The sequence below is a fragment of the Oncorhynchus clarkii genome, chromosome 5, assembly GCF_045791955.1.
Source record: "Oncorhynchus clarkii lewisi isolate Uvic-CL-2024 chromosome 5, UVic_Ocla_1.0, whole genome shotgun sequence".
Classification (NCBI taxonomy): Eukaryota; Metazoa; Chordata; class Actinopteri; order Salmoniformes; family Salmonidae; genus Oncorhynchus; species Oncorhynchus clarkii.
The window spans coordinates 3,082,001-3,108,403 of record NC_092151.1 but is presented as its reverse complement, the minus strand read 5'-3'; the positions used below and the strand labels follow the sequence as shown (position 1 = coordinate 3,108,403).

The window sequence follows — 26,403 nt, the reverse complement described above, 5'->3', positions numbered from 1 at the left end:
GAGCGTGGCTGAGGTGCACCCATGACCAGCTCGGAAACCAGATTGCATAGCGGAGAAGGTACGGTGGGATTCGAAATGGTCAGTAATCTGTTTGTTAACTTTGCTTTCAAAGTCCTTAGAGATGCAGGGTAGGATGGATATAGGTCTGTAGCGGTTTGGGTCTAGAGTGTCTCCCCCTTTGAAGAGGGGGATGACCGCGGCAGCTTTCCAATCTTTGGGGATCTCAGACGATACGAAAGAGATGTTGAACAGGCTAGTAATAGGGGTTGCAACAATTTCAGCAGATAATTTTAGAAAGAGAGGGTCCAGATTGTCTAGCCACGGCTGATTTGTATGGGTCCAGATTATGCAGCTCTTTCAGAACATCAGCTATCTGGATTTGGGTGAGGGAGAAATGCTGGGGGCTTGGGCGGGTTGCTGTGGAGGGTGCCGGGCAGTTGACCGGGGTAGGAGTGGCCAGTTGGAAGGCATGGCCAGCCTTACAAAAATGCTTATTGAAATTCTCAATTATCTTGGATTTATCGGTGGTGACAGTGTTTCCTAGCCTCAGAGCAGTGGGCAGCTGGGAGGAGGTGTTCTTATTCTCCATGGACTTTACAGTGTCCCAGAACCTTTTGGAGTTTGTGCTGCAGGATGCAAATTTCTGTTTGAAAAAGTTAGCTTTTGCTTTCCTAACTGCCTGTGTATGTTGGTTCCTATCTTCCCTGAAAAGTTGCGTATCACGGGGGCTATTCGATGCTACGCCACAGGATGTTTTTGTGCTGGTCAAAGGCAGACAGGTCTGGAGTGAACCAAGGACTATATATATTCCTGGTTCTACATCTCTTTGAATGGGGCATGCTTATTTAAGATGGTGAGGAAGGCACTTTTTAAAGAATAACCAGGTATCCTCTACTGTTGGGATGAGGTCAATGTCGTTCCAGGATACCCCGGCCAGGTTGATTAGAAAAGGCCTGCTCGCAGAAGTGTTTTAGGGAGCGTTTGACAGTGATGAGGGGTGATCGTTTGTTCCCAGACCCATTACGGATGGAGACTATACAGTACCTATACCAGGGATGGGAAACTTTGATGGTGGTGGGGGCCAGCAATCAAATCTGAACTCATCATGAGGGTTCCGCAGTGGCTCGCAGGTTAGCATACCCACATTCATACCCACCTTCGTACCCACCTTCGTACCCACATTCGTACCCACCTTCATACCCACCATCATACCCACCATCATACCCACACATGTAGTCAGACTTTGCCTTTCTCTCTCTATCTCACTCTCTCTATCTCGATCTCTCTCTCTCAGTATCCCTGCCATCTGATGAACATGGTTAGAGGGCCACCTCAACACTACTACCGTTCTACCACAGTAGAGGGCCACCTCAACACTACTACCGCTCTACCACAGTAGAGGGCCACCTCAACACTACTACCGCTCTACCACAGTAGAGGGCCACCTCAACACTACTACCGCTCTACCACAGTAGAGGGCCATCTCAACACTACTACCGCTCTACCACAGTAGAGGGCCACCTCAACACTACTACCGCTCTACCACAGTATAGGGCCACCTCAACACTACTACCGCTCTACCACAGTAGAGGGCCACTTCAACACTACTACCGCTCTACCACAGTAGAGGGCCATCTCAACACTACTACCGCTCTACCACAGTAGAGGGCCACCTCAACACTACTACCGCTCTACCACAGTAGAGGGCCACCTCAACACTACTACTGCTCTACCACAGTAGAGGGCCACCTCAACACTACTACTGCTCTCCCACAGATGACATCTTTGGCTCTGCTGTGCCAAAGCAACTAAGGAGGACTGATGCTTCGCTTTAACAAAACAGCGGTTCTGGCCCTCCTCATCGCTACCAGCTCTGTTTTCCTCCTATTCCAGCTCTATCACTACAGACAGCATGTCTCTCAGGTGAGTTGAACTTGACAACCATAAGTTTGCTGTAAAAGGTGTGTGTGTGTGTGTTTTAACTTTTGATTTCGTTCTAGAATGGACCACATATGTTTGGAAGGACAGTTCATCTGTCAGGAAAGGATACTCAGTGGGTAAGCTCTTTCTTGGCTAGACCTTCTAGTCCATGACCGTTTTCCCCACAAATAAGCAACACAGTTGAAGTCGGAAGTTTACATACACCTTAGCCAAATACATTTAAACCCAGTTTTTCACAATTCCTGACATTTAATCCTAGTAAAGAATTCCCTGTTAGGATCACCATTTTATTTTAAGAATGTGAAATGTCAGAATAATTATTTATTTCAGCTTGTATTTCTTTCATCACAATCCCAGTGGGTCAGAAGTTTACACACACTCAATTCGTATTTGGTAGCGTTGCCTTTAAATTGTTTAACTTGGGTCAAACGTTTCGGTAGCCTTTCACAAGCTTCCCAAAATAAGATGGGTGAATTTTGGCCCATTCCTCCAGACAGAGCTGGTGTAACTGAGTCAGGTTTGTAGGCCTCCTTGCTCGCACACGCTTTTTCAGTTCTGCCCACACATTTTCTATAGGATTGAGGTCAGGGCTTTGTGATGGTCACTCATTGACCTTGACTTTGTTGTCCTTAAGCTATTTCGCCACAACTTTGGAAGTATGCTTGGGATCATTGTCCATTTGGAAGACCCATTTGTGACCAAGCTTTAACTTGTCTTGAGATGTTGCTTCAATATATCCACATAATTTTACTACCTCATGATGCCATCTATTTTGTGAAGTGCACCAGTCCCTCCTGCAGCAAAGCACCCCCACAACATGATGCTGCCACCCTCGTGCTTCACGGTTGGGATGGTGTTCTTCAGCTTGCAAGCATCCCCCTTTTTCCTCCAAACATAACGACTGTCATTATGGCCAAACAGTTCTATTTTTGTTTCATTAGACCAGAGGACATTTCTCCAAAAAGTACGATCTTTGACCCCAGGTGCAGTTGCAAACCGTAGTCTGGCTTTTTTTATGTTGGTTTTGGAGCAGTGACTTCTTCCTTGCTGAGCAGCCTTTCAGGTTATGTCGATATAGGACTCGTTTTACTGTGGCTATAGAAACTTTTGTGCCTGTTTCCTCCAGCATCTTCACAAGGTCCTTTGCTGTTGTTCTGGGATTGATTTGCACCTTTCGCACCAAAGTACGTTCATCTCTAGGAGACAGAACGCGTCTCCTTCCTGAGAGGTATGACGGCTGGTGTTTATACTTGCATACTATTGTTTGTACAGATGAACGTGGTACCTTCAGGTGTATGGAAATTCCTCCAATGAATGAACCAGACTTGTGGAAGTCTACAATTTTTATCCAAGGTCTTGGCTGATTTCTTTTGATTTTCCCATGATGTCAAGCAAAGAGGCACTGAGCTTGAAGGTAGACCTTGAAATACATCCACAGGTACACCTCCAATTGACTCACATGATGTCAATTAGCCTATCAGAAGCTTCTAAAACCATGACATCATTTTCTGGAATTTTCCAAGCTGTTAAAAGGCACAGTCAACTTAGTGTATGTAAACTTCTGACCCACTGGAATTGTGATACAGTGAATTATAAGTGAAATAATCTGTCTGTAAACAATTGTTGGAAAAATTACTTGTGTCATGCACAAAGTAGATGTCCTAACCGACTTGCCAAATCTATAGTTTGTTAACAAGGAATTTGTGGAGTGGTTGGAAAAACAAGTTTTAATGACACCAACCTAAGTGTATGTAAACGTCCCACTTCAACTGTATTATCAAATCGTATTGGTCTCGTACAAAGGGTTAGCAGATGTTATTGTGAGTGTAGCGTGTAGCGAAATGCTTTTATACAGAATGACTTTCTGCCAATCTTTGAATATAATTTATGTTGGGTTAAAATGATGAATAGTCTATTTGAGTAACCTGTTAATTTCCAGTCCTCTGAGCCATATGTTAAAATGGGTATGTTGTTGTTGTTGATGTTGTTGTTGAATCGGAACCCTGTCGACTAATACAGCAGGTGGTGAAGAAGTTCATGGGTCTGGTCCATAAGTACAACATGCCAGTGTTCCTGGTGGACACAGCCTCCCTAGGCCTCCTGTCTCAGGACTCTATGCTGCTGAGAGACAGCCTGGTTAAAGAACCCCACTGTACTTTCCTCTGCACTAACAGAGACGTCCTCACCTTCGCTCTGCTCAACAACCTTTGGAAATACGACGTAAGGAATTAAGTGACACTCGGCTATAGATAACAAGAGCTAGATGTAGAGCTAGATGTAGAGCTATAGAGCTGTAGAGCTAGATATAGAGCTGTAGAGCTAGATATAGAGATGTAGAGCTAGATATAGAGCTAGATATAGAGCTGTAGAGCTAGATGTAGAGCTGTAGAGCTAGATATAGAGTGAGATGTAGATATATAGAGTGAGATGTAGAGCTAGATATAGAGTGAGATGTAGATATATAGAGTGAGCTGTAGAGCTAGATATAGAGCTAGATATAGAGCTGTATAGCTAGATATAGAGCTGTAGAGCTAGATGTAGAGCTGTAGAGCTAGATATAGAGTGAGATGTAGATATATAGAGTGAGCTGTAGAGCTAGATATAGAGTGAGATGTAGATATATAGAGTGAGCTGTAGAGCTAGATATAGAGTGAGATGTAGATATATAGAGTGAGATGTAGAGCTAGATATAGAGTGAGATGTAGATATATAGAGTGAGCTGTAGAGCTAGATATAGAGTGAGATGTAGATATATAGAGTGAGATGTAGAGCTAGATATAGAGTGAGATGTAGATATATAGAGTGAGATGTAGAGCTAGATATAGAGTGAGATGTAGATATATAGAGTGAGATGTAGAGCTAGATATAGAGTGAGATGTAGATATATAGAGTGAGCTGTAGAGCTAGATATAGAGTGAGATGTAGATATATAGAGTGAGATGTAGAGCTAGATATAGATATAAAGAGCCGTAGAGCTAGATGTAGAGATATAAGAGCTAGATATAGAACTGTTTGTCTAATAACGTGCTCATTTGATTCTAAGCAGAGCTTTGTTTTCATTATAGTTGATAACGTCATTGTAGTGATGTGTTTGACTCCTCTGACTTGTCCACTGGTTATTTGAGCAGAAGCCTGGGTTGTATTCATTAGTACACACCGTAGCCTAGATGTTTTTCAACGGAAAATGAACTATTGGGACACGTTTCTGTCCTTTTTCTTCCATTTGGTGCCAAATGAACACGACTCTGGTATCTGTTGTGATCAGGCTGGTTTGGTGACGGCAGCTGAAGAGAAGGGCTTTGAACTGTTGGAGGTGCGAGGGAAAGACCCTCGATTGGTCAGCATGGACGACCTATCAGGAAACGAGATCCCCCTCCACTTCCTGTTCCGTCTCCAAGGTTACGTGGTCCATGTGGTGGTCCTGTACGAGCGCAGCGGGAACTACCTGTGGCATGGCGTCCTGCGACTCAAACCAAACATGGACAGGAAGTTCGCCCCCTTCAGAAGGCTGGACTATGGCCGCAACGCTGGCGCCTATGACAGGTAGGTAGACACCAGGAGTGTGTATTCATTAGTTTTGTATTCACATAGTAGCACACCGTAGTAAAACCTTTTGAAACAGTACTTTTTGCAACGGAAACAATAGTATCTTATTGGATAAGTAAACGTTAGTCCCGTCCCGTTTGGTTTCTAGTGAATACATCCCAGCCCTTCTTTCCGCTGTACCTGCTTCTTCTGTAAAACCTCCTTAGAATAGTCCAGAAACCACATCGGAAACGGTCAAACGTGCTCTTGACAAGTCGTACAGTACATTATAACTGCATCAGACTGCGTTCTACCTGCAGACGCTGAGTATTTGTCAGTAACCACAGGAGGCTGGAGATTGCAAGAAAACTTAGCTTGGTTGTCTCTCTCCCGTCAGGCCAGAGCTGGTACTGACCACGTTGGACGGGCTGGATGTCCGGATCCCCAGGAACATCTCTGGATTCCTGACTGAATATTCCCAGGCTCGTTTTCTGGAGTGTAGATACAGGGATGCACGCTCCTTCTTCCAGGTCTGTGGTTACATGTCTCACTTTCGTAGCGTGCCTCACTGTTTTACAAAATGTTGTCACGTTACAGCCTTATTATAAAATTGATTCAATTGTTTTTTCTCCCCTCATCAATCTATACACAATACCCCATCATGACATCACAATACCCCATCATGACATCACAATACCCCATCATGACATCACAATACCCCATCATGACATCACAATACCCCATCATGACATCACAATACCCCATCATGACATCACAATACCCCATCATGACAAAGCAAAAACTGTTTTTTTTTTTTTAAATGTGTGCTAATTTCTATCACATTTACATAACTATTCAGACTCTTTACTCAGTACTTTGTTGAAGCACCTTTGGCAGTGATTACAGCCTTGAGTCTTCTTGGGTATGACGCTACAAGCTTGGCACACCTATATTTGGGGAGTTTCTCCCATTCTTCTCTGAAGATCCTCTCAAGCTCTGTCAGGTTGGATGGGGAGCACTTTGCTGCACAGCTATCTTCAGGTCTCTCCAGAGATGTTCAATCGGATTTAAGTCCGGGCTCTGGCGTGGGCCACTCAAGGACATTCAGAGACTTGTTCCAAAGCCACTCCTGCGTTGTCTTGGCTGTGTGTTTAGGGTCGTTGTCCTGTTCGAAGGTCAACCTTCGCCCCAGTCTGAGGTCCTGAGCGCCCTGGAGCAGGTTTTCATCAAGGATCTCTCTGTACTTTGCTCCGTTCATCTTTCCCTCGATCCTGACTCGTCTCCCAGTCCCTGCTGCTGAAAAACATCCCCACAGCATGATGCTACCATCACCATTCTTCACCGTAGGGATGGTGCCAGGTTTCCTCCAGACGTGACACTTTGCATTCAGGCCAAAGAGTTCAATCTTGGTTTCATCAGACCAGAGAATCTTGTTTCTCATGATTTGAGAGTCTTTAGGTGGCTTTCGGCAAAATCCAAGCAGGCTGTCATGTGCCTTTTACTTAGGAGTGGCTTCCGTCTGGCCACTCTACCTGGCCTGATTAGTGGAGTGCTGCAGAGATGGTTGTCCTTCTGGAAGGTTCTCCCATCTCCACAGAGGAACTCTGGAGCTCTGTCAGAGTGACCATTGGGTTCCTGGTCACCTCCCTGACCAAGGCCCTTCTCCCCCGATGGCTCAGTTTGGCCGGACGGACAGCTCTAAGAAGAGTCTTGGTGGTTACCAACTTCAGTTATTGGGAACCTTCAATGCTGCAGAAATGTGTTGGTACCCTTCCCCAGATCTGTGCCTCGACACAATCCTGTCTCGGAGCTCTACGGACAATTCCTTTGACCTCATGGCCTGGTTTTTGCTCTGACATGCACTGTCAACTGTGGGACTTTATATAGACAGGCGTGTGCCTTTCCAAATCATGTCCAATCAATTTAATTTACCACAGGTGCACACCAATCAAGTTGTAGAAACATCTCAAGGATGATCAATGGAAACAGGAAGCACCTGAGCTCAATTTCGAGTCTCATAGCAAAGGGTAGTTATGTAAATACGTCATTTCTGTTTTTAACTTTTAATACATTAGCAAACATTTCTAAAAACCTGTTTTTGCTTTGTCATTATGGGGTATTGTGTGTGTGTGTGTGTGTGTGTGTGTGTGTGTGTGTGTGTGTGTGTGTGTGTGTGTGTGTGTGTGTGTGTGTGTGTGTGTGTGTGTGTGTGTGTGTGTGTAATAATAATATTGATTCCATTTTGGAATAAGGCTGTAACGTAATAAAATGTGGAGAAAATGTGGTCTGAATACTTTCTGAAGGCAGGACCCATAGTGCCCATAGGAGTCAAAGGACCCATAGGAGTCATAGGACCCATAGGAGTCATAGGGCCCATAGGAGTCATAGGACCCATAGGAGTCATAGGGCCTTTGGACTTTGGTTTAGTCCACTAGCTGAGTGTTGTTCCCTGCCGTTGAATCAGCTGTATCTCAAGTTTGACATTAAGATTCCAGCCTTTGGTTTAGTCCACGACATCTAACCAGTGTTGTTCCCTGTTGGATCAGCTGTACCCTGATGACACGTCTCCTGAGGCAATGAACTTCAGAATGAAGGCTAAGGCTCTGCTCCACCTAGCTGCCAGGATCCTCACTGAGCTCCGAGTCCCCTTCTGGCTGAGTAGTGGTACCTGCCTGGGTAAGACTCTACATAACAACAACCCTACATAACCCTAACTCTACATAACCCTAACCCTACATAACCCTAACTCTACATAACAACAACCCTACATAACCCTAACTCTACATAACCCTAACTCTACATAACAACAACCCTACATAACCCTAACTCTACATCATAACAACTCTACATAACCCTAACTCTACATAACCCTAACCCTACATAACCCTAACTCTACATAACAACAACCCTACATAACCCTAACTCTACATAACCCTAACTCTACATAACAACAACCCTACATAACCCTAACTCTACATCATAACAACTCTACATAACCCTAACTCTACATAACCCTAACCCTACATAACAACAACTCTACATAACAACAACCCTACATAACAACAACCCTACATAACCCTAACCCTACATAACCCTAACCCTACATAACCCTAACCCTACATAACCCTAACTCTACATAACCCTAACTCTACATAACCCTAACTCTACATAACCCTAACCCTACATAACCCTAACCCTACATAACCCTAACCCTACATAACCCTAACCCTACATAACCCTAACTCTACATAACAAAAACCCTACATAACCCTAACCCTACATAACCCTAACTCTACATAACAACAACCCTACATAACCCTAACTCTACATAACAACAACCCTACATAACCCTAACTCTACATAACCCTAACTCTACATAACAACAACCCTACATAACCCTAACTCTACATAACAACAACCCTACATAACCCTAACTCTACATAACAACAACCCTACATAACCCTAACTCTACATAACAACAACCCTACATAACCCTAACTCTACATAACAACAACCCTACATAACCCTAACTCTACATAACAACAACCCTACATAACCCTAACTCTACATAACAACAACCCTACATAACCCTAATTCTACATAACAACAACCCTACATAACCCTAACCCTACATAACAACAACCCTACATAACCCTAACTCTACATAACAACAACACTACATAACCCTAACTCTACATAACAACAACCCTACATAACCCTAATTCTACATAACAACAACCCTACATAACCCTAACCCTACATAACAACAACCCTACATAACCCTAACTCTACATAACAACAACCCTACATAACCCTAATTCTACATAACAACAACCCTACATAACCCTAACTCTACATAACCCTAACTCTACATAACAACAACCCTACATAACACTAACTCTACATAACAACAACCCTACATAACCCTAACTCTACATAACAACAACCGTACATAACCCTAACTCTACATAACAACAACCTTACATAACCCTAACCCTACATAACAACAACCCTACATAACCCTAACTCTACATAACAACAACCCTACATAATCCTAACTCTACATAACAACAACCCTACATAACCCTAACTCTACATAACAACAACCTTACATAACCCTAACCCTACATAACAACAACCCTACATAACCCTAACTCTACATAACCCTAACCCTACATAACCCTAACTCTACATAACAACAACCCTACATAACCCTAACTCTACATAACCCTAACTCTACATAACAACAACCCTACATAACCCTAACTCTACATAACCCTAACTCTACATAACAACAACCCTACATAACCCTAACTCTACATAACAACAACCCTACATAACAACAACCCTACATAACCCTAACCCTACATATCAACAACCCTACATAACCCTAACCCTACATAACAACAACCCTACATAACCCTAACCCTACATAACCCTAACTCTACATAACAACAACCCTACATAACCCTAACTCTACATAACAACAACCCTACATAACCCTAACTCTACATAACAATAACCCTACATAACCCTAACTCTACATAACAATAACCCTAACTCTACATAACAACAACCCTACATAACCCTAACTCTACATAACAACAACCCTACATAACCCTAACTCTACATAACAACAACCCTACATAACCCTAACTCTACATAACAACAACCCTACATAACCCTAACTCTACATAACAACAACCCTACATAACCCTAATTCTACATAACAACAACCCTACATAACCCTAACTCTACATAACAACAACCCTACATAACCCTAACTCTACATAACAACAACCCTACATAACCCTAACTCTACATAACAACAACCCTACATAACCCTAACTCTACATAACAACAACCCTACATAACCCTAACTCTACATAACAACAACCCTACATAACCCTAATTCTACATAACAACAACCCTACATAACCCTAACTCTACATAACAACAACCCTACATAACCCTAACTCTACATAACAACAACCCTACATAACCCTAACTCTACATAACAACAACCCTACATAACCCTAACCCTACATAACAACAACCCTACATAACCCTAACCCTACATAACAACAACCCTACATAACCCTAATTCTACATAACCCTAACCCTACATAACCCTAACCCTACATAACAACAACCCTACATAACCCTAACTCTACATAACAACAACCCTACATAACCCTAACTCTACATAACAACCCTACATAACCCTAACCCTACATAACCCTAACCCTACATAACCCTAACTCTACATAACAACAACCCTACATAACCCTAACTCTACATAACAACAACCCTACATAACCCTAATTCTACATAACAACAACCCTACATAACCCTAACTCTACATAACAACAACCCTACATAACCCTAACTCTACATAACAACAACTCTACATAACAACAACCCTACATAACCCTAACTCTACATAACCCTAACTCTACATAACAACAACCCTACATAACCCTAACTCTACATAACAACAACCCTACATAACCCTAACTCTACATAACCCTAACTCTACATAACCCTAACTCTACATAACCCTAACTGTACATAACCCTAACTCTACATAACAACAACCCTACATAACCCTAACTCTACATAACCCTAACTCTACATAACCCAAACTCTACATAACACCAACCCTACATAACCCTAACTCTACATAACCCTAACTCTACATAACAACAACCCTACATAACCCTACAAAACAACAACCCTACATAACAACCCTACATAACCCTAACCCTACAAAACAACAACCCTACATAACCCTAACTCTACAAAACAACAACCCTACATAACCCTAACTCTACATAACCCTAACTCTACATAACAACAACCCTACATAACCCTAACCCTACCTACATTATCACTCCCTATAGTATCATTACCTGCAGTATCACTCCCTATAGTATCATTACCTACAGTATCACTCCCTATAGTATCACTCCCTATAGTATCACTCTCTACAGGTTAACATGGCTTTCGTCTCTACTCCCTATAGTATCACTCCCTATAGTATCACTCCCTACAGTATCACTCCCTACAGGTTAACATGGCTTTCGTCTTTACTCCCTATAGTATCACTCCCTATAGTATCACTCCCTATAGTATCACTCCCTACAGGTTAACATGGCCTTCGTCTCTACTCCCTATAGTATCACTCCCTATAGTATCACTCCCTACAGGTTAACATGGCCTTCGTCTCTACTCCCTATAGTATCATTCCCTACAGTATCACTCCCTACAGGTTAACATGGCCTCCGTCTCTACTACCTATAGTATCACTCCCTATAGTATCACTCCCTATAGTATCACTCCCTATAGTATCACTCCCTATAGTATCACTCCCTACAGGTTAACATGGCCTTCGTCTCTACTCCCTATAGTATCACTCCCTATAGTATCACTCCCTACAGGTTAACATGGCTTTCGTCTCTACTCCCTATAGTATCACTCCCTATAGTATCACTCCCTATAGTATCACTCCCTACAGGTTAACATGGCCTTCGTCTCTACTCCCTACAGTATCACTCCCTATAGTATCACTCCCTATAGTATCACTCCCTATAGTATCACTCCCTATAGTATCACTCTCTACAGGTTAACATGGCCTTCGTCTCTACTCCCTATAGTATCACTCCCTATAGTATCACTCCCTATAGTATCACTCCCTATAGTATCACTCTCTACAGGTTAACATGGCTTTCGTCTCTACTCCCTATAGTATCACTCCCTATAGTATCACTCCCTATAGTATCACTCCCTACAGGTTAACATGGCCTTCGTCTCTACTCCCTACAGTATCACTCCCTATAGTATCACTCCCTATAGTATCACTCCCTATAGTATCACTCCCTATAGTATCACTCTCTACAGGTTAACATGGCCTTCGTCTCTACTCCCTATAGTATCACTCCCTACAGGGTAACATGGCCTCCGTCTCTACTCATCTCTCCACAGGTTGGTTTCGGCAGTGTGGTATCATTCCCTACAGTAAAGATGTGGACCTGGGCATCTGGATTAAAGACTACAGACATGATATCTCTCAAGCTTTTCAAAAGGCTGGCCTTCCGTTGAAACACAAGTTTGGAAAGGTACAGTACGTTTCAGATCATACAGTGTACTATTAGACACATCATGTTGAGTCATTATGTGTGTTTCAAATGGCACCCTATTCTATAGTGCACTCCTTTTGACCTGAGTCCTGGTCACAAGTAGTGAACTAAATAGTGAATAGGGTGCCATTTCAGACGTATTCCCAGTCAACGTGTTGTATCTGTCTCTGTGGAGGATAGCCTGGTACCGTCCTTCCAGGGTTAATGTTGTTATGTGTCTCTGTGGAGGATAGCCTGGAACTGTCCTTCCAGGGTTAATGTTGTTATGTGTCTCTGTGGAGGATAGCCTGGTACCGTCCTTCCAGGGTTAATGTTGTTATGTGTCTCTGTGGAGGATAGCCTGGAACTGTCCTTCCAGGGTTAATGTTATGTGTCTCTGTGGAGGATAGCCTGGTACCGTCCTTCCAGGGTTAATGTTGTTATGTGTCTCTGTGGAGGATAGCCTGGTACCGTCCTTCCAGGGTTAATGTTGTTATGTGTCTCTGTGGAGGATAGCCTGGTACCGTCCTTCCAGGGTTAATGTTGTTATGTGTCTCTGTGGAGGATAGCCTGGTACCGTCCTTCCAGGGTTAATGTTGTTATGTGTCTCTGTGGAGGATAGCCTGGTACCGTCCTTCCAGGGTTAATGTTGTTATGTGTCTCTGTGGAGGATAGCCTGGTACCGTCCTTCCAGGGTTAATGTTGTTATGTGTCTCTGTGGAGGATAGCCTGGTACCGTCCTTCCAGGGTTAATGTTATGTGTCTCTGTGGAGGATAGCCTGGTACCGTCCTTCCAGGGTTAATGTTATGTGTCTCTGTGGAGGATAGCCTGGTACCGTCCTTCCAGGGTTAATGTTGTTATGTGTCTCTGTGGAGGATAGCCTGGTACCGTCCTTCCAGGGTTAATGTTATGTGTCTCTGTGGAGGATAGCCTGGTACCGTCCTTCCAGGGTTAATGTTGTTATGTGTCTCTGTGGAGGATAGCCTGGTACCGTCCTTCCAGGGTTAATGTTGTTATGTGTCTCTGTGGAGGATAGCCTGGTACCGTCCTTCCAGGGTTAATGTTGTTATGTGTCTCTGTGGAGGATAGCCTGGTACCGTCCTTCCAGGGTTAATGTTGTTATGTGTCTCTGTGGAGGATAGCCTGGTACCGTCCTTCCAGGGTTAATGTTGTTATCTGTCTCTGTGGAGGATAGCCTGGTACCGTCCTTCCAGGGTTAATGTTGTGTCTCTGTGGAGGATAGCCTGGTACCGTCCTTCCAGGGTTAATGTTGTTATGTGTCTCTGTGGAGGATAGCCTGGTACCGTCCTTCCAGGGTTAATGTTGTTATGTGTCTCTGTGGAGGATAGCCTGGTACCGTCCTTCCAGGGTTAATGTTGTTATGTGTCTCTGTGGAGGATAGCCTGGTACCGTCCTTCCAGGGTTAATGTTGTTATGTGTCTCTGTGGAGGATAGCCTGGAACTGTCCTTCCAGGGTTAATGTTGTTATGTGTCTCTGTGGAGGATAGCCTGGTACCGTCCTTCCAGGGTTAATGTTGTTATGTGTCTCTGTGGAGGATAGCCTGGTACCGTCCTTCCAGGGTTAATGTTATGTGTCTCTGTGGAGGATAGCCTGGAACTGTCCTTCCAGGGTTAATGTTGTTATGTGTCTCTGTGGAGGATAGCCTTGTACCGTCCTTCCAGGGTTTATTTTTTTATGTGTCTCTGTGGAGGATAGCCTGGAACTGTCCTTCCAGGGTTAATGTTGTTATGTGTCTCTGTGGAGGATAGCCTGGTACCGTCCTTCCAGGGTTAATGTTGTTATGTGTCTCTGTGGAGGATAGCCTGGTACCGTCCTTCCAGGGTTAATGTTGTTATGTGTCTCTGTGGAGGATAGCCTGGTACCGTCCTTCCAGGGTTAATGTTATGTGTCTCTGTGGAGGATAGCCTGGTACCGTCCTTCCAGGGTTAATGTTGTTATCTGTCTCTGTGGAGGATAGCCTGGTACCGTCCTTCCAGGGTTAATGTTGTTATGTGTCTCTGTGGAGGATAGCCTGGTACCGTCCTTCCAGGGTTAATGTTGTTATGTGTCTCTGTGGAGGATAGCCTGGTACCGTCCTTCCAGGGTTAATGTTGTTATGTGTCTCTGTGGAGGATAGCCTGGAACTGTCCTTCCAGGGTTAATGTTGTTATGTGTCTCTGTGGAGGATAGCCTGGTACCGTCCTTCCAGGGTTAATGTTGTTATGTGTCTCTGTGTAGGTGGAGGATAGCCTGGTACCGTCCTTCCAGGGTTAATGTTGTTATGTGTCTCTGTGGAGGATAGCCTGGTACCGTCCTTCCAGGGTTAATGTTGTTATGTGTCTCTGTGTAGGTGGAGGATAGCCTGGAACTGTCCTTCCAGGGTTAATGTTGTTATGTGTCTCTGTGGAGGATAGCCTGGTACCGTCCTTCCAGGGTTAATGTTGTTATGTGTCTCTGTGGAGGATAGCCTGGAACTGTCCTTCCAGGGTTAATGTTGTTATGTGTCTCTGTGTAGGTGGAGGATAGCCTGGAACTGTCCTTCCAGGGTTAATGTTGTTATGTGTCTCTGTGGAGGATAGCCTGGTACCGTCCTTCCAGGGTTAATGTTGTTATGTGTCTCTGTGTAGGTGGAGGATAGCCTGGTACCGTCCTTCCAGGGTTAATGTTGTTATGTGTCTCTGTGGAGGATAGCCTGGTACCGTCCTTCCAGGGTTAATGTTGTTATGTGTCTCTGTGTAGGTGGAGGATAGCCTGGTACCGTCCTTCCAGGGTTAATGTTGTTATGTGTCTCTGTGTAGGATAGCCTGGTACCGTCCTTCCAGGGTTAATGTTGTTATCTGTCTCTGTGGAGGATAGCCTGGTACCGTCCTTCCAGGGTTAATGTTGTTATGTGTCTCTGTGGAGGATAGCCTGGTACCGTCCTTCCAGGGTTAATGTTATGTGTCTCTGTGGAGGATAGCCTGGAACTGTCCTTCCAGGGTTAATGTTGTTATGTGTCTCTGTGGAGGATAGCCTGGTACCGTCCTTCCAGGGTTAATGTTGTTATGTGTATCTGTGGAGGATAGCCTGGTACCGTCCTTCCAGGGTTAATGTTGTTATGTGTCTCTGTGGAGGATAGCCTGGAACTGTCCTTCCAGGGTTAATGTTGTTATGTGTCTCTGTGTAGGTGGAGGATAGCCTGGAACTGTCCTTCCAGGGTTAATGTTGTTATGTGTCTCTGTGTAGGTGGAGGATAGCCTGGAACTGTCCTTCCAGGGTTAATGTTGTTATGTGTCTCTGTGTAGGTGGAGGATAGCCTGGAACTGTCCTTCCAGGGCCTGGATGTTAAACTGGACATTTTCTTCTTCTATGAGGAAACTGACGTTGTGTGGAACGGAGGAACCCAGGCTAAGAGTGGGAAGAAATTCAAGTAAGTCTCTGTTTTACTCTACTGTATGTTATAGAGCTGAGTCACTGTTGCTTAGTGATAGACTATAACAAACGACTGCTAAGAAGTCTTCAGTTCATTGAACGTCGGGCTTTAAAAAAGAATGTATAACTACAGTGGGGCAAAAAAGTATTTAGTCAGCCGCCAATTGTGCAAGTTCTCCCACTTAAAAAGATGAGAGAGGCCTGTAATTTTCATCATAGGTACACTTCAACTATGACAGACAAAATGAAAAATGAAAAAATCCAGAAAATCACATTGTAGGATTTTTAATGAATTTATTTGCAAATTATGGTGGAAAATAAGTATTTGGTCAATAACAAAAGTTTATCTCAATACTTTGTTATATACCCTTTGTTGGCAATGACAGAGGTCAAACGTTTTCTGTAAGTCAAGGTTTTCACACACTGTTGCTGGTATTTTGGCCCATTCCTCCATGCAGATCTCCTCTAGAGCAGTGATGTTTTGGGGCTGTTGCTGGGCAACACGGACTTTCAACTCCCTCCAAAGATTTTCTATGGGGTTGAGATCTGGAGACTGGCTAGGCCACTCTAGGACCTCCAGAACTCCTTCATTGCCCGGGCGGTGTGTTTGGGATCATTGTCATGCTGAAAGACCTATATATATTATTATATAGTGTATATTTTAAAGATGTTTTTGATACCATACCAGACTTACTAACCAGAGACTCCTACCCATTCTGTTAGGTATGTGTTCCCCAAGTTTACTCTCTGCTGGACTGAGCTGATGGACCTGAAGGTGCGTGTCCCCTGTGAGACGGTAGACTATGTATCAGCTAACTATGGTCCTACCTGGAACACACCTGTAAAGACCTGGGACTGGAAGAGCTCTCCGCCCAACGTACAGGACAACGGGGTGTGGCCTGTCAGGGAGTGGGATGAGGTCATCCAGGTGTACTGACATACTGCTACACTACATATGAGTAGACTACATTGGAGTACACTTAAACCACACGGAAGAAAATGGACTGAAACAGGGAGGGACTGTCGATTGGGACTGTCGATTGGGACTGTCGATTGGGACTGTCGATTGGGACTGTCGATCGGGACTGTCGATCGGGACTGTCGATCGGGACTGTCGATCGGGACTGTCGATCGGGACTGTCGATCGGGACCGTCGATCCTGTTTTTGTACATTTTGCTACGGCGTGCACTATGCGACCCTGAGTACACTCTTCCGAAGTACACTACACCTGAAAACCCCACACCAAAGTAGCAACTCTAAAGACTACTACTAAGGGTGTGAGTCTGAGCTGCTGGCTTACCATTGGCTGCTGGCTTACCATTGGCTGCTGGCTTACCATTGGCTGGTGGCTTACCATTGGCTGGTTGGTTGTGAACTGCAGACCACCAATACTGGACTCTCGTCCTCCTTTGGACTGAAGCAACTGTCGATTGATATGTAATATGTGTTCCTTGTTTGAAATACTGTATTACGTTGACAAAAAGATGCCATAGACATTTTAATAGCTACTGACATTACTTACTACTGACATGTTGGGTAGGCCCAGGGTAAGGCCATATTACGGCCATGCTTACTTGATATCGTGTTATTATGGCCTTGGTTACTTGATATCGTGTTATTATGGCCTTGGTTACTTGATATCGGGTTATTACGGCCTTGGTTGCTTGATATTGGGTTATTACGGCCTTGGTTACTTGATATCAGGTTATTACGGCCTTGGTTACTTGATATCGGGTTATTACGGCCTTGGTTACTTGATATTGGGTTATTACGGCCTTGGTTACTTGATATTGGGTTATTACGACCTTGGTTACTTGATATCGTGTTATTACGGCCTTGGTTACTTGATATCGGGTTATTATGGCCGTGGTTACGGAGTATTACGGCCTTGGTTACTTGATATTGGGTTATTATGGCCTTGGTTACTTGATATCGGGTCATTGTGGCCTTGGTCACTTGATATCGGGTTATTACGGCCTTTGTTACTTGGTGGCAGGGTAGCCTAGTGGTTAGAGCGTTGGACTAGTAACAGGAAGATTGCAAGTTCAAACCCCCGAGCTGACAAGGTACAAATCTGTCATTCTGCCCCTGAACAGGCAGTTAACCCACTGTTCCTAGGCCATCATTGAAAATAAGAATTTGTTCTTAACTGACTTTCCTAGTTAAATAAAGGTTAAATAAATATTGGGTTATTATGGCCTTGGTTACTTGATATCGGGTTATTATGGCCTTGGTTACTTGAATTGCTAGGTGGTGGTGATGACCACGGACTGAACTTGATTATTGCGTGTGTCCCAAATTGTACCATATTTCCTACGTAGTGCACTATATTGGGAGTGGACATTATGTTCATATTTTATATATTTTATGCCTCTTGTGTTTCAGGAATCATTGGATTTGCCGACAAATCGTATCTTACTTTCCTTTGTATTGAGTTTTGTCATCGTTGTTGAAGGGAACTATGATCACGCTAGCCTGAGTTCTAGCCTGAGTGCCAGTCTGTCTGTGCTGTCATGCCAACTCCTTGTCACTCATTTAGCTTGACAATGACAGCATTGGAGTTATCAAGAGAACAAACTGATCTGGGACCAGGCTATGCTCACCAGCTGACAACTCCAATTTTTTTAAATGATTAAAAGCTTTGACATGATGAGACCGGTCAGAAATATGCAGCGTCCCATAAAACAACCCAGACCAGAACCGTAGGCCTGATCCCCGACAACGACGAGACAGCCTATAGGGAGGAGGTCAGAGACCTGGCCGGGAGGTGCCAGGTCAACAACCTCTCCCTCAACGACGAGACAGCCTATAGGGAGGAGGTCAGAGACCTGGCCGTGTGGTGCCAGGACAACAACCTCAACATCAACGTGATCAAGACAAAGGAGATGATTGTGGACTACAGGAAAAGGAGGACCAAGCACGCCCCCATTCTCATCGCCGGGGATGCAGTGGAGCAGGTTGAGAGCTTCAAGTTCCTTGGTGTCCACATCACCAACAAACTAAGATGGTCCAAGCACACCAAGGCAAGAGAAGAGGGCACAACAAAACCTATTCCCCCTCAGGAGACAAAAGATTTGGCATGGGACCTCAGATCCTCAAAAAGGTTTTACAGCTGCACCATCGAGAGCATCAATGCCTGTTATGGCAACTGCTCGGCCTCCGACCGGAAGCCACTACAGAGGGTAGTGTGTACGGCCCAGTACATCACTTGGGACAGGCTTCCTGCCATCCAGGACCTCTATACCAGGCTGCGTCAGAGGAAGGCCCTAAAAATTGTCAGACTCCAGCCACTCTAGTCTTAGACTTTTCTCTCTGCTACCGCATGGCAAGCGGTACCAGAGTGCCAAGTCTAGGTCCAAGAGGCTCCTAAACAGCTTCTACCCCCAAGCCATAAGACTCCTGAACAGCTAATCAAATGGCTCCCCAGACTATTTGCATTGCCCCCCTCTTTTACACCACTGCTACGCTCTGTTGTTATCATCTATGCATTGTCACTTTAATAACTCTATGTACATATTACCTCAACTAACCGGTGCCCCGGCACATTGACTCTGTACCGGTACCCCCTGTATATAGCCTCCACATTGACTCTGTACCGTAACACCCTGTATATAGTCTCACTATTGACTCTGTACCGTAACACCCTGTATATAGCCTCCACATTGACTCTGTACCGTAACACCTTGTATATAGCCTCCACATTGACTCTGTACCGTAATACCCTGTATATAGCCTCCACATTGACTCTGTACCGTAACACCCTGTATATAGCCTCCACATTGACTCTGTACCGTAACACCCTGTATATAGCCTCCACATTGACTCTGTACCGTAGCACCCTGTATATAGCCTCCACATTGACTCTGTACCGGTACCTCCCTGTATATAACCTCCACATTGACTCTGTACCGGTACCTCCCTGTATATAACCTCCACATTGACTCTGTACCGTAAAACCCTGTATATAGCTACCACATTGACTCTGTACCGTAACACCCTGTATATAGCCTCCACATTGACTCTGTACCGATACCCCCTGTATATAGCCTCCACATTGACTCTGTACCGGTACCCCCTGTATATAACCTCCACATTGACTCTGTACCGGTACCCCCTGTATATAGCCTCCACATTGACTCTGTACCGTAACACCCTGTATATAGCCTCCACATTGACTCTGTACCGGTACCCCCTGTATATAGCCTCCACATTGACTCTGTACCGTAACACCCTGTATATAGCCTCCACATTGACTCTGTACCGGTACCCCCTGTATATAGCCTCCACATTGACTCTGTACCGTAACACCCTGTATATAGCCTCCACATTGACTCTGTACCGGTACCCCCTGTATATAGCCTCCACATTGACTCTGTACTGTAACACCCTGTATATAGCCTCCACATTGACTCTGTACCGGTACCCCCTGTATATAGCCTCCACATTGACTCTGTACCGTAATACCCTGTATATAGCCTCCACATTGACTCTGTACCGTAACACCCTGTATATAGCCTCCACATTAACTCTGTACTGGTACCCCCTGTATATAGCCTCCACATTGACTCTGTACCGGTACCCCCTGTATATAGCCTCCACATTAACTCTGTACTGGTACCCCCTGTATATAGCCTCCACATTGACTCTGTACCAGTACCCCCTGTATATAGCCTCCACATTGACTCTGTCCCGGTACCCCCTGTATATAGCCTCCACATTGACTCTGTCCCGGTACCCCCTGTATATAGCCTCCACATTGACTCTGTACCGGTACCCCCTGTATATAGCCTCCACATTGACTCTGTACCGGTACCCCCTGTATATAGCCTCCACATTGACTCTGTACCGGTACCCCCTGTATATAGTCTCACTATTGTTAGTTTACTGCTGCTCTTTAATAAGGTTACTTGAATATGGGGTTACTTTTATTGCTTATTCTTATCCATATAAACTACACCTGTTGGTTAGGGGCTCATAAGTCAGCATTTCACTGTGAGGTCTACACCTGTTGGTTAGGGGCTCATAAGTCAGCATTTCATTGTGAGGTCTACAGCTGTTGGTTAGGGGCTCATAAGTCAGCATTTCATTGTGAGGTCTACACCTGTTGGTTAGCGGCTCATAAGTCAGCATTTCACTGGAAGGTCTACACTTTTTTTTGTATTTGGGCGCATGTGACTAATAAAGTTTGATTTGATTAGAATCCAACTGCTGTGCATGACCCTGCTCTGTATAGTTGGTACGTGGAACTGTTTTCTGTACTTCACCAGCCTGATCTACATGTTGCTGTATTTCATGGTTGTAGCAACTTCATTAAATTAAAAAAACACATAAAAAAATAAGTCATTTTTACTTTATGTGGTAAGCTGGTGTTCCCTTCAAAACGTTCCTGAATGGGAGAGATGATGTCGTCCTGATATTGCTATCGGTCTGCCAGTAGTGTTGTCTCTGGCCGAGGTGCTGTTCTGGCCGGGAGAATATACCCACTCTTAACAATACACCCACTCTTAACCATACACCCACTCTTAACCATACACCCACTCTTAACAATACACCCACTCTTAACAATACACCCACTCTTAACCATACACCCACTCTTAACAATACACCCACTCTTAACAATACACCCACTCTTAACCATACACCCACTCTTAACCATACACCCACTCTTAACCATACACCCACTCTTAACCATACACCCACTCTTAACCATACACCCACTCTTAACAATACACCCACTCTTAACCATACACCCACTCTTAACCATACACCCACTCTTAACAATACACCCACTCTTAACCATACACCCACTCTTAACAATACACCCAATACACCCACTCTTAACCATACACCCACTCTTAACAATACACCCACTCTTAACCATACACCCACTCTTAACCATACACCCACTCTTAACAATACACCCACTCTTAACAATACACCCACTCTTAACCATACACCCACTCTTAACAATACACCCACTCTTAACCATACACCCACTCTTAACCATACACCCACTCTTAACAATACACCCACTCTTAACAATACACCCACTCTTAACAATACACCCACTCTTAACAATACACCCACTCTTAACAATACACCCACTCTTAACAATACACCCACTCTTAACCATACACCCACTCTTAACAATACACCCACTCTTAACAATACACCCACTCTTAACCATACACCCACTCTTAACAATACACCCAATACACCCACTCTTAACAATACACCCACTCTTAACCATACACCCACTCTTAACCATACACCCACTCTTAACCATACACCCACTCTTAACAATACACCCACTCTTAACAATACACCCACTCTTAACAATACACCCACTCTTAACAATACACCCACTCTTAACCATACACCCACTCTTAACCATACACCCACTCTTAACAATACACCCACTCTTAACAATACACCCACTCTTAACCATACACCCACTCTTAACAATACACCCACTCTTAACAATACACCCACTCTTAACCATACACCCACTCTTAACCATACACCCACTCTTAACAATACACCCACTCTTAACAATACACCCACTCTTAACCATACACCCACTCTTAACAATACACCCACTCTTAACAATACACCCACTCTTAACAATACACCCATTCTGAACATGAAGACCCTGGTGGAGGAGCTGACACAGAGAGGCCACCAGACCACTGCGATCGCCCACCAGACCACTGCGATCGCCCACCAGATCACTGCGACCGCCCACCAGACCACTGCGATCGCCCACCAGATCACTGCGACCGCCCACCAGATCACTGCGACCGCCCTCCAGATCACTGCGACCGCCCACCAGATCACTGCGACCGCCCACCAGATCACTGCGATCGCCCACCAGATCACTGCGATCGCCCACCATCCTCCAGGTTCCCTTCTCCAGGCAGGTCGTCCAGGGCTACGCGGACAAGATGCTGAGATACTGGAAATACGACGTTAGATGAAGGCCAAGGCCATGATAGATGTTGGCATGAGGCAGAACCAGGAAGTGCTGTTATCAGAGCTGCTGGAGAGACTGTGGAGTGAGCAATGTGACCTTCTGCTGACTGACTCCATTAGCTTCTTGCAGAGACTTTGGGTCTCACAATGCTCTTCTTCTTTGGTAACACCACGGAACGACACTGCAGGCAAATGCCACCACCTCTGTCTTATGACCCAGGCATTGGTTTTGAAAACAGTGTTTTGTATATCTCAAGACATCTTGTTCAAGATCGTGGCAGCTACGAGGATCTTGGTAAAAGAATAAAGCTCCATTATATTCCAGAGTCAGTGGTAGTTTGACCTTTGAACCGTTCCCATCTCTTTCAGTCAGTGGTAGTTTGACCTTTGAACCGTCCCCATCTCTTTCAGTCAGTGGTAGTTTGACCTTTGAACCGTCCCCATCTCTTTCAGTCAGTGGTAGTTTGACCTTTGAACCGTCCCCATCTCTTTCAGTCAGTGGTAGTTTGACCTTTGAACCGTCCCCATCTCTTTCAGTCAGTGGTAGTTTGACCTTTGAACCGTCCCCATCTCTTTCAGTCAGTGGTAGTTTGACCTTTGAACCGACCCCATCTCTTTCAGTTAGTGGTAGCCATACCTTCGGGTTTGTTTGACCTTTAACCTCATCTTTATTCAGTCAGTGTAGGCAGGAAGGAGGGGGGGTGCAATAGTGTCATTTCTCTTTCAGTCAGCGTAGGCCAAACGAGGATGGGTGGTATAATAGTCTCTTTTAGTCAGCGTAGGCTGAGGATGGGTGGTATAATAGTCTCTTTCAGTCAGTGTAGGGGCTCAGTTGGTGTTTGTAGAATGTGTCCCCAAGACCCTCTGTCTGGTTGTGTGTCCCCAATACCCTCTGTCTGGTTTATATAAAGTAATAGGAGCTGAAATACCAGACTAAGGAGTGGAAGAGAAATTGTGTTATTGGGAACTAGACCAGGCCCCGTATTCCCCAAAGTGTCTCAGAGTAGGAGTGCTGGATCAGTTTCACCTTTATAAATCATAATGAATATGATCACATGGATAGGGAGAACCTGATCCTAGATCAGCAGTCCTACATTGAGATGCTTTGTGGATTCGGGCCCAGATCTGAACAGAAGTGGCTCTGCCTTTGTGGTAATCCAAGCTCCTGTCAGTAGGGGGTGTGTTTGTTTTGTGTTCATGCTTTCCCCTCATTGAAAAAGAGTTGGCTCAGGCTAAGGAGTTACACAACGGTTTATTGTCATCATAACCTCTGACCAATAGACTTTGAAACGACAAGGAACACTCCCTCTTTTACAGTCTTGTTGATCTCACACCGACGAATTTGAGCCAAAATCTGCTGTTTTTTAAGACTTATTTGCCTATTCCTCTCTGGGTGTATGTGGCCGCCTTGAAGCCCTCAACCTCCCCTCCTTGAAGGCCTCAACCTCCCCTCCTTGAAGGCCTCAACCTCCACTCCTTGAAGGCCTCAACCTCCCCTCCTTGAAGGCTTCAACCTCCACTCCTTGAAAGCTTCAACCTCCCCTCCTTGAAGGCCTCAACCTCCCCTCCTTGGAGGCTTCAACCTCCACTCCTTGAAAGCTTCAACCTCCCCTCCTTGAAAGCTTCAACCTCCCCTCCTTGAAGGCCTCAACCTCCCCTCCTTGAAAGCTTCAACCTCGACTCCTTGAAGGCTTCAACCTCGACTCCTTGAAGGCTTCAACCTCCACTCCTTGAAGGCCTCAACCTCCACTCCTTGAAGGCCTCAACCTCCACTCCTTGAAGGCCTCAACCTCCACTCCTTGAAGGCCTCAACCTCCACCCCTTGAAGGCCTCAACCTCCACCCCTTCAAGGCCTCAACCTCCACCCCTTGAAGGCCTCAACCTCCACCCCTTGAAGGCCTCAACCTCCACCCCTTGAAGGCCTCAACCTCCACCCCTTGAAGTCCTCAACCTCCACCCCTTGAAGGCCTCAACCTCCACTCCGGCTCTATCTACTTAGTCTCGCAGGGCCCTCCATCCAAATCTCATCTAGTTGACTCAGGAACGGAAGCCTGGGTGTCCGATGTTTTCTGTGGCCCTCCTCCTGCTCGGTGGGTGTCTGGGCACAGATGCATATGATCCTGGAGGAGCTGGTGGAGGGGAACCATAGTGGCACAGTGATCCTGGAGGGGAACCGTAGTGGCACAGTGATCCTGGAGGGGAACCGTAGTGGTCCTGGAGGGGAACCGTAGTGGCACAGTGGTCCTGGAGGGGAACCGTAGTGGCACAGTGGTCCTGGAGGGGAACCGTAGTGGCACAGTGGTCCTGCAGGGGAACCGTAGTGGCACAGTGGTCCTGCAGGGGAACCGTAGTGGCACAGTGGTCCTGCAGGGGAACCGTAGTGGCACAGTGGTCCTGGAGGGGAACCGTAGTGGACCAGTGCTGGAGTCCACCCCTCACTTTCCATAAACTGTTTTACAATGTATCCTTTGACCGAAAAGACTGTCAGGAAATCATTGACAACTTCATAGACTTCTAGAAGTTCGAGTCTCAGAACGCGTCCATGTTGCAGATTGCCCAGTGGATCAGAGACCTGATGCAGAAAAGGTCTGCTCCTATGTTTGCCTAGTTAAATAAAATAAAAGATCTTCCTGTGTAGTGACCTAAGGGAACGTTATGTAATATAAGGGTGAAACACGGCCCTCTGGGAAATGAAAATGGATCCCTTCAGCAAAATATATTTTACCTAAACCATCCCTGAACGCTTAAAAAAAAACAAGTGACCCTCCCCTCCCCTCCACCCAAAGTAATAATTAACATAAAGTGGGTAGCAGAGAACATGACTTCAGTTTACCCTCACTTCCTGAATAGACCAGAGTCTTAGACATGCAGTTTTAGAAACTGTTCTTCGTCCTGTAAGCAACGATTTTGATAGCGCACAGGGCTGTGGGACAGAAGGTCGTGGGTTCAGAGACCACCGTGGACAAGAGTACGGGTGGAAAAACATCTATAGTTAAAGCATTGCATGAATCTATCATCGTTTTTGCAGCTCGGGGGGGATGCCTTTTATTTCCAATCTGTGATGGTAATGAGGTCAGGCATTCAGGGAAGACCCGTCTGTGATGGTAATGAGGTCAGGCATTCAGGGAAGACCAGTCTGTGATGGTAATGAGGTCAGGCATTCAGGAAAGACCAGTCTGTGATGGTAATGAGGTCAGGCATTCAGGGAAGACCAGTCTGTGATGGTAATGAGGTCAGGCATTCAGGGAAGACCAGTCTGTGATGGTAATGAGGTCAGTCAGCCAGGGAAGACCAGTCTGTGATGGTAATGAGGTCAGTCAACCAGGGAAGACCAGTCTGTGATGGTAATGAGGTCAGTCAGCCAGAGAAGACCAGTCTGTGATGGTAATGAGGTCAGGCATTCAGGGAAGACCAGTCTGTGATGGTAATGAGG

The 26,403-nt window shown here is 45.1% G+C and overlaps 1 protein-coding gene across 1 annotated transcript; it reads left to right on the top strand.

The window, feature by feature from the left end:
- The first annotated feature begins 1,632 nt into the window (after nucleotides 1–1,632).
- LOC139409820 (ribitol-5-phosphate transferase FKTN-like) lies at nucleotides 1,633–17,573 on the top strand. The gene is made up of 9 exons (XM_071155203.1): nucleotides 1,633–1,923; nucleotides 2,001–2,057; nucleotides 3,961–4,161; nucleotides 5,207–5,484; nucleotides 5,864–5,996; nucleotides 8,013–8,142; nucleotides 12,451–12,584; nucleotides 15,871–15,995; nucleotides 16,721–17,573. The coding sequence occupies exons 1-9, from the start codon at nucleotides 1,822–1,824 to the stop codon at nucleotides 16,932–16,934; spliced, it is 1,374 nt and encodes a 457-aa protein (XP_071011304.1). The 5' UTR covers nucleotides 1,633–1,821; the 3' UTR covers nucleotides 16,935–17,573.
- The last annotated feature ends 8,830 nt before the right edge of the window (nucleotides 17,574–26,403 follow it).

Coding starts and splice junctions, on each gene's coding strand:
- LOC139409820 (XM_071155203.1), top strand. CDS start 1,822: ATGCTTCGCTTTAACAAAACAGCGGTTCTGGCCCTCCTCATCGCTACC. Junction 2,058..3,960: donor CAGGAAAGGATACTCAGTGG/GTAAGCTCTTTC, acceptor CGACTAATACAG/CAGGTGGTGAAGAAGTTCAT. Junction 8,143..12,450: donor GAGTAGTGGTACCTGCCTGG/GTAAGACTCTAC, acceptor ATCTCTCCACAG/GTTGGTTTCGGCAGTGTGGT.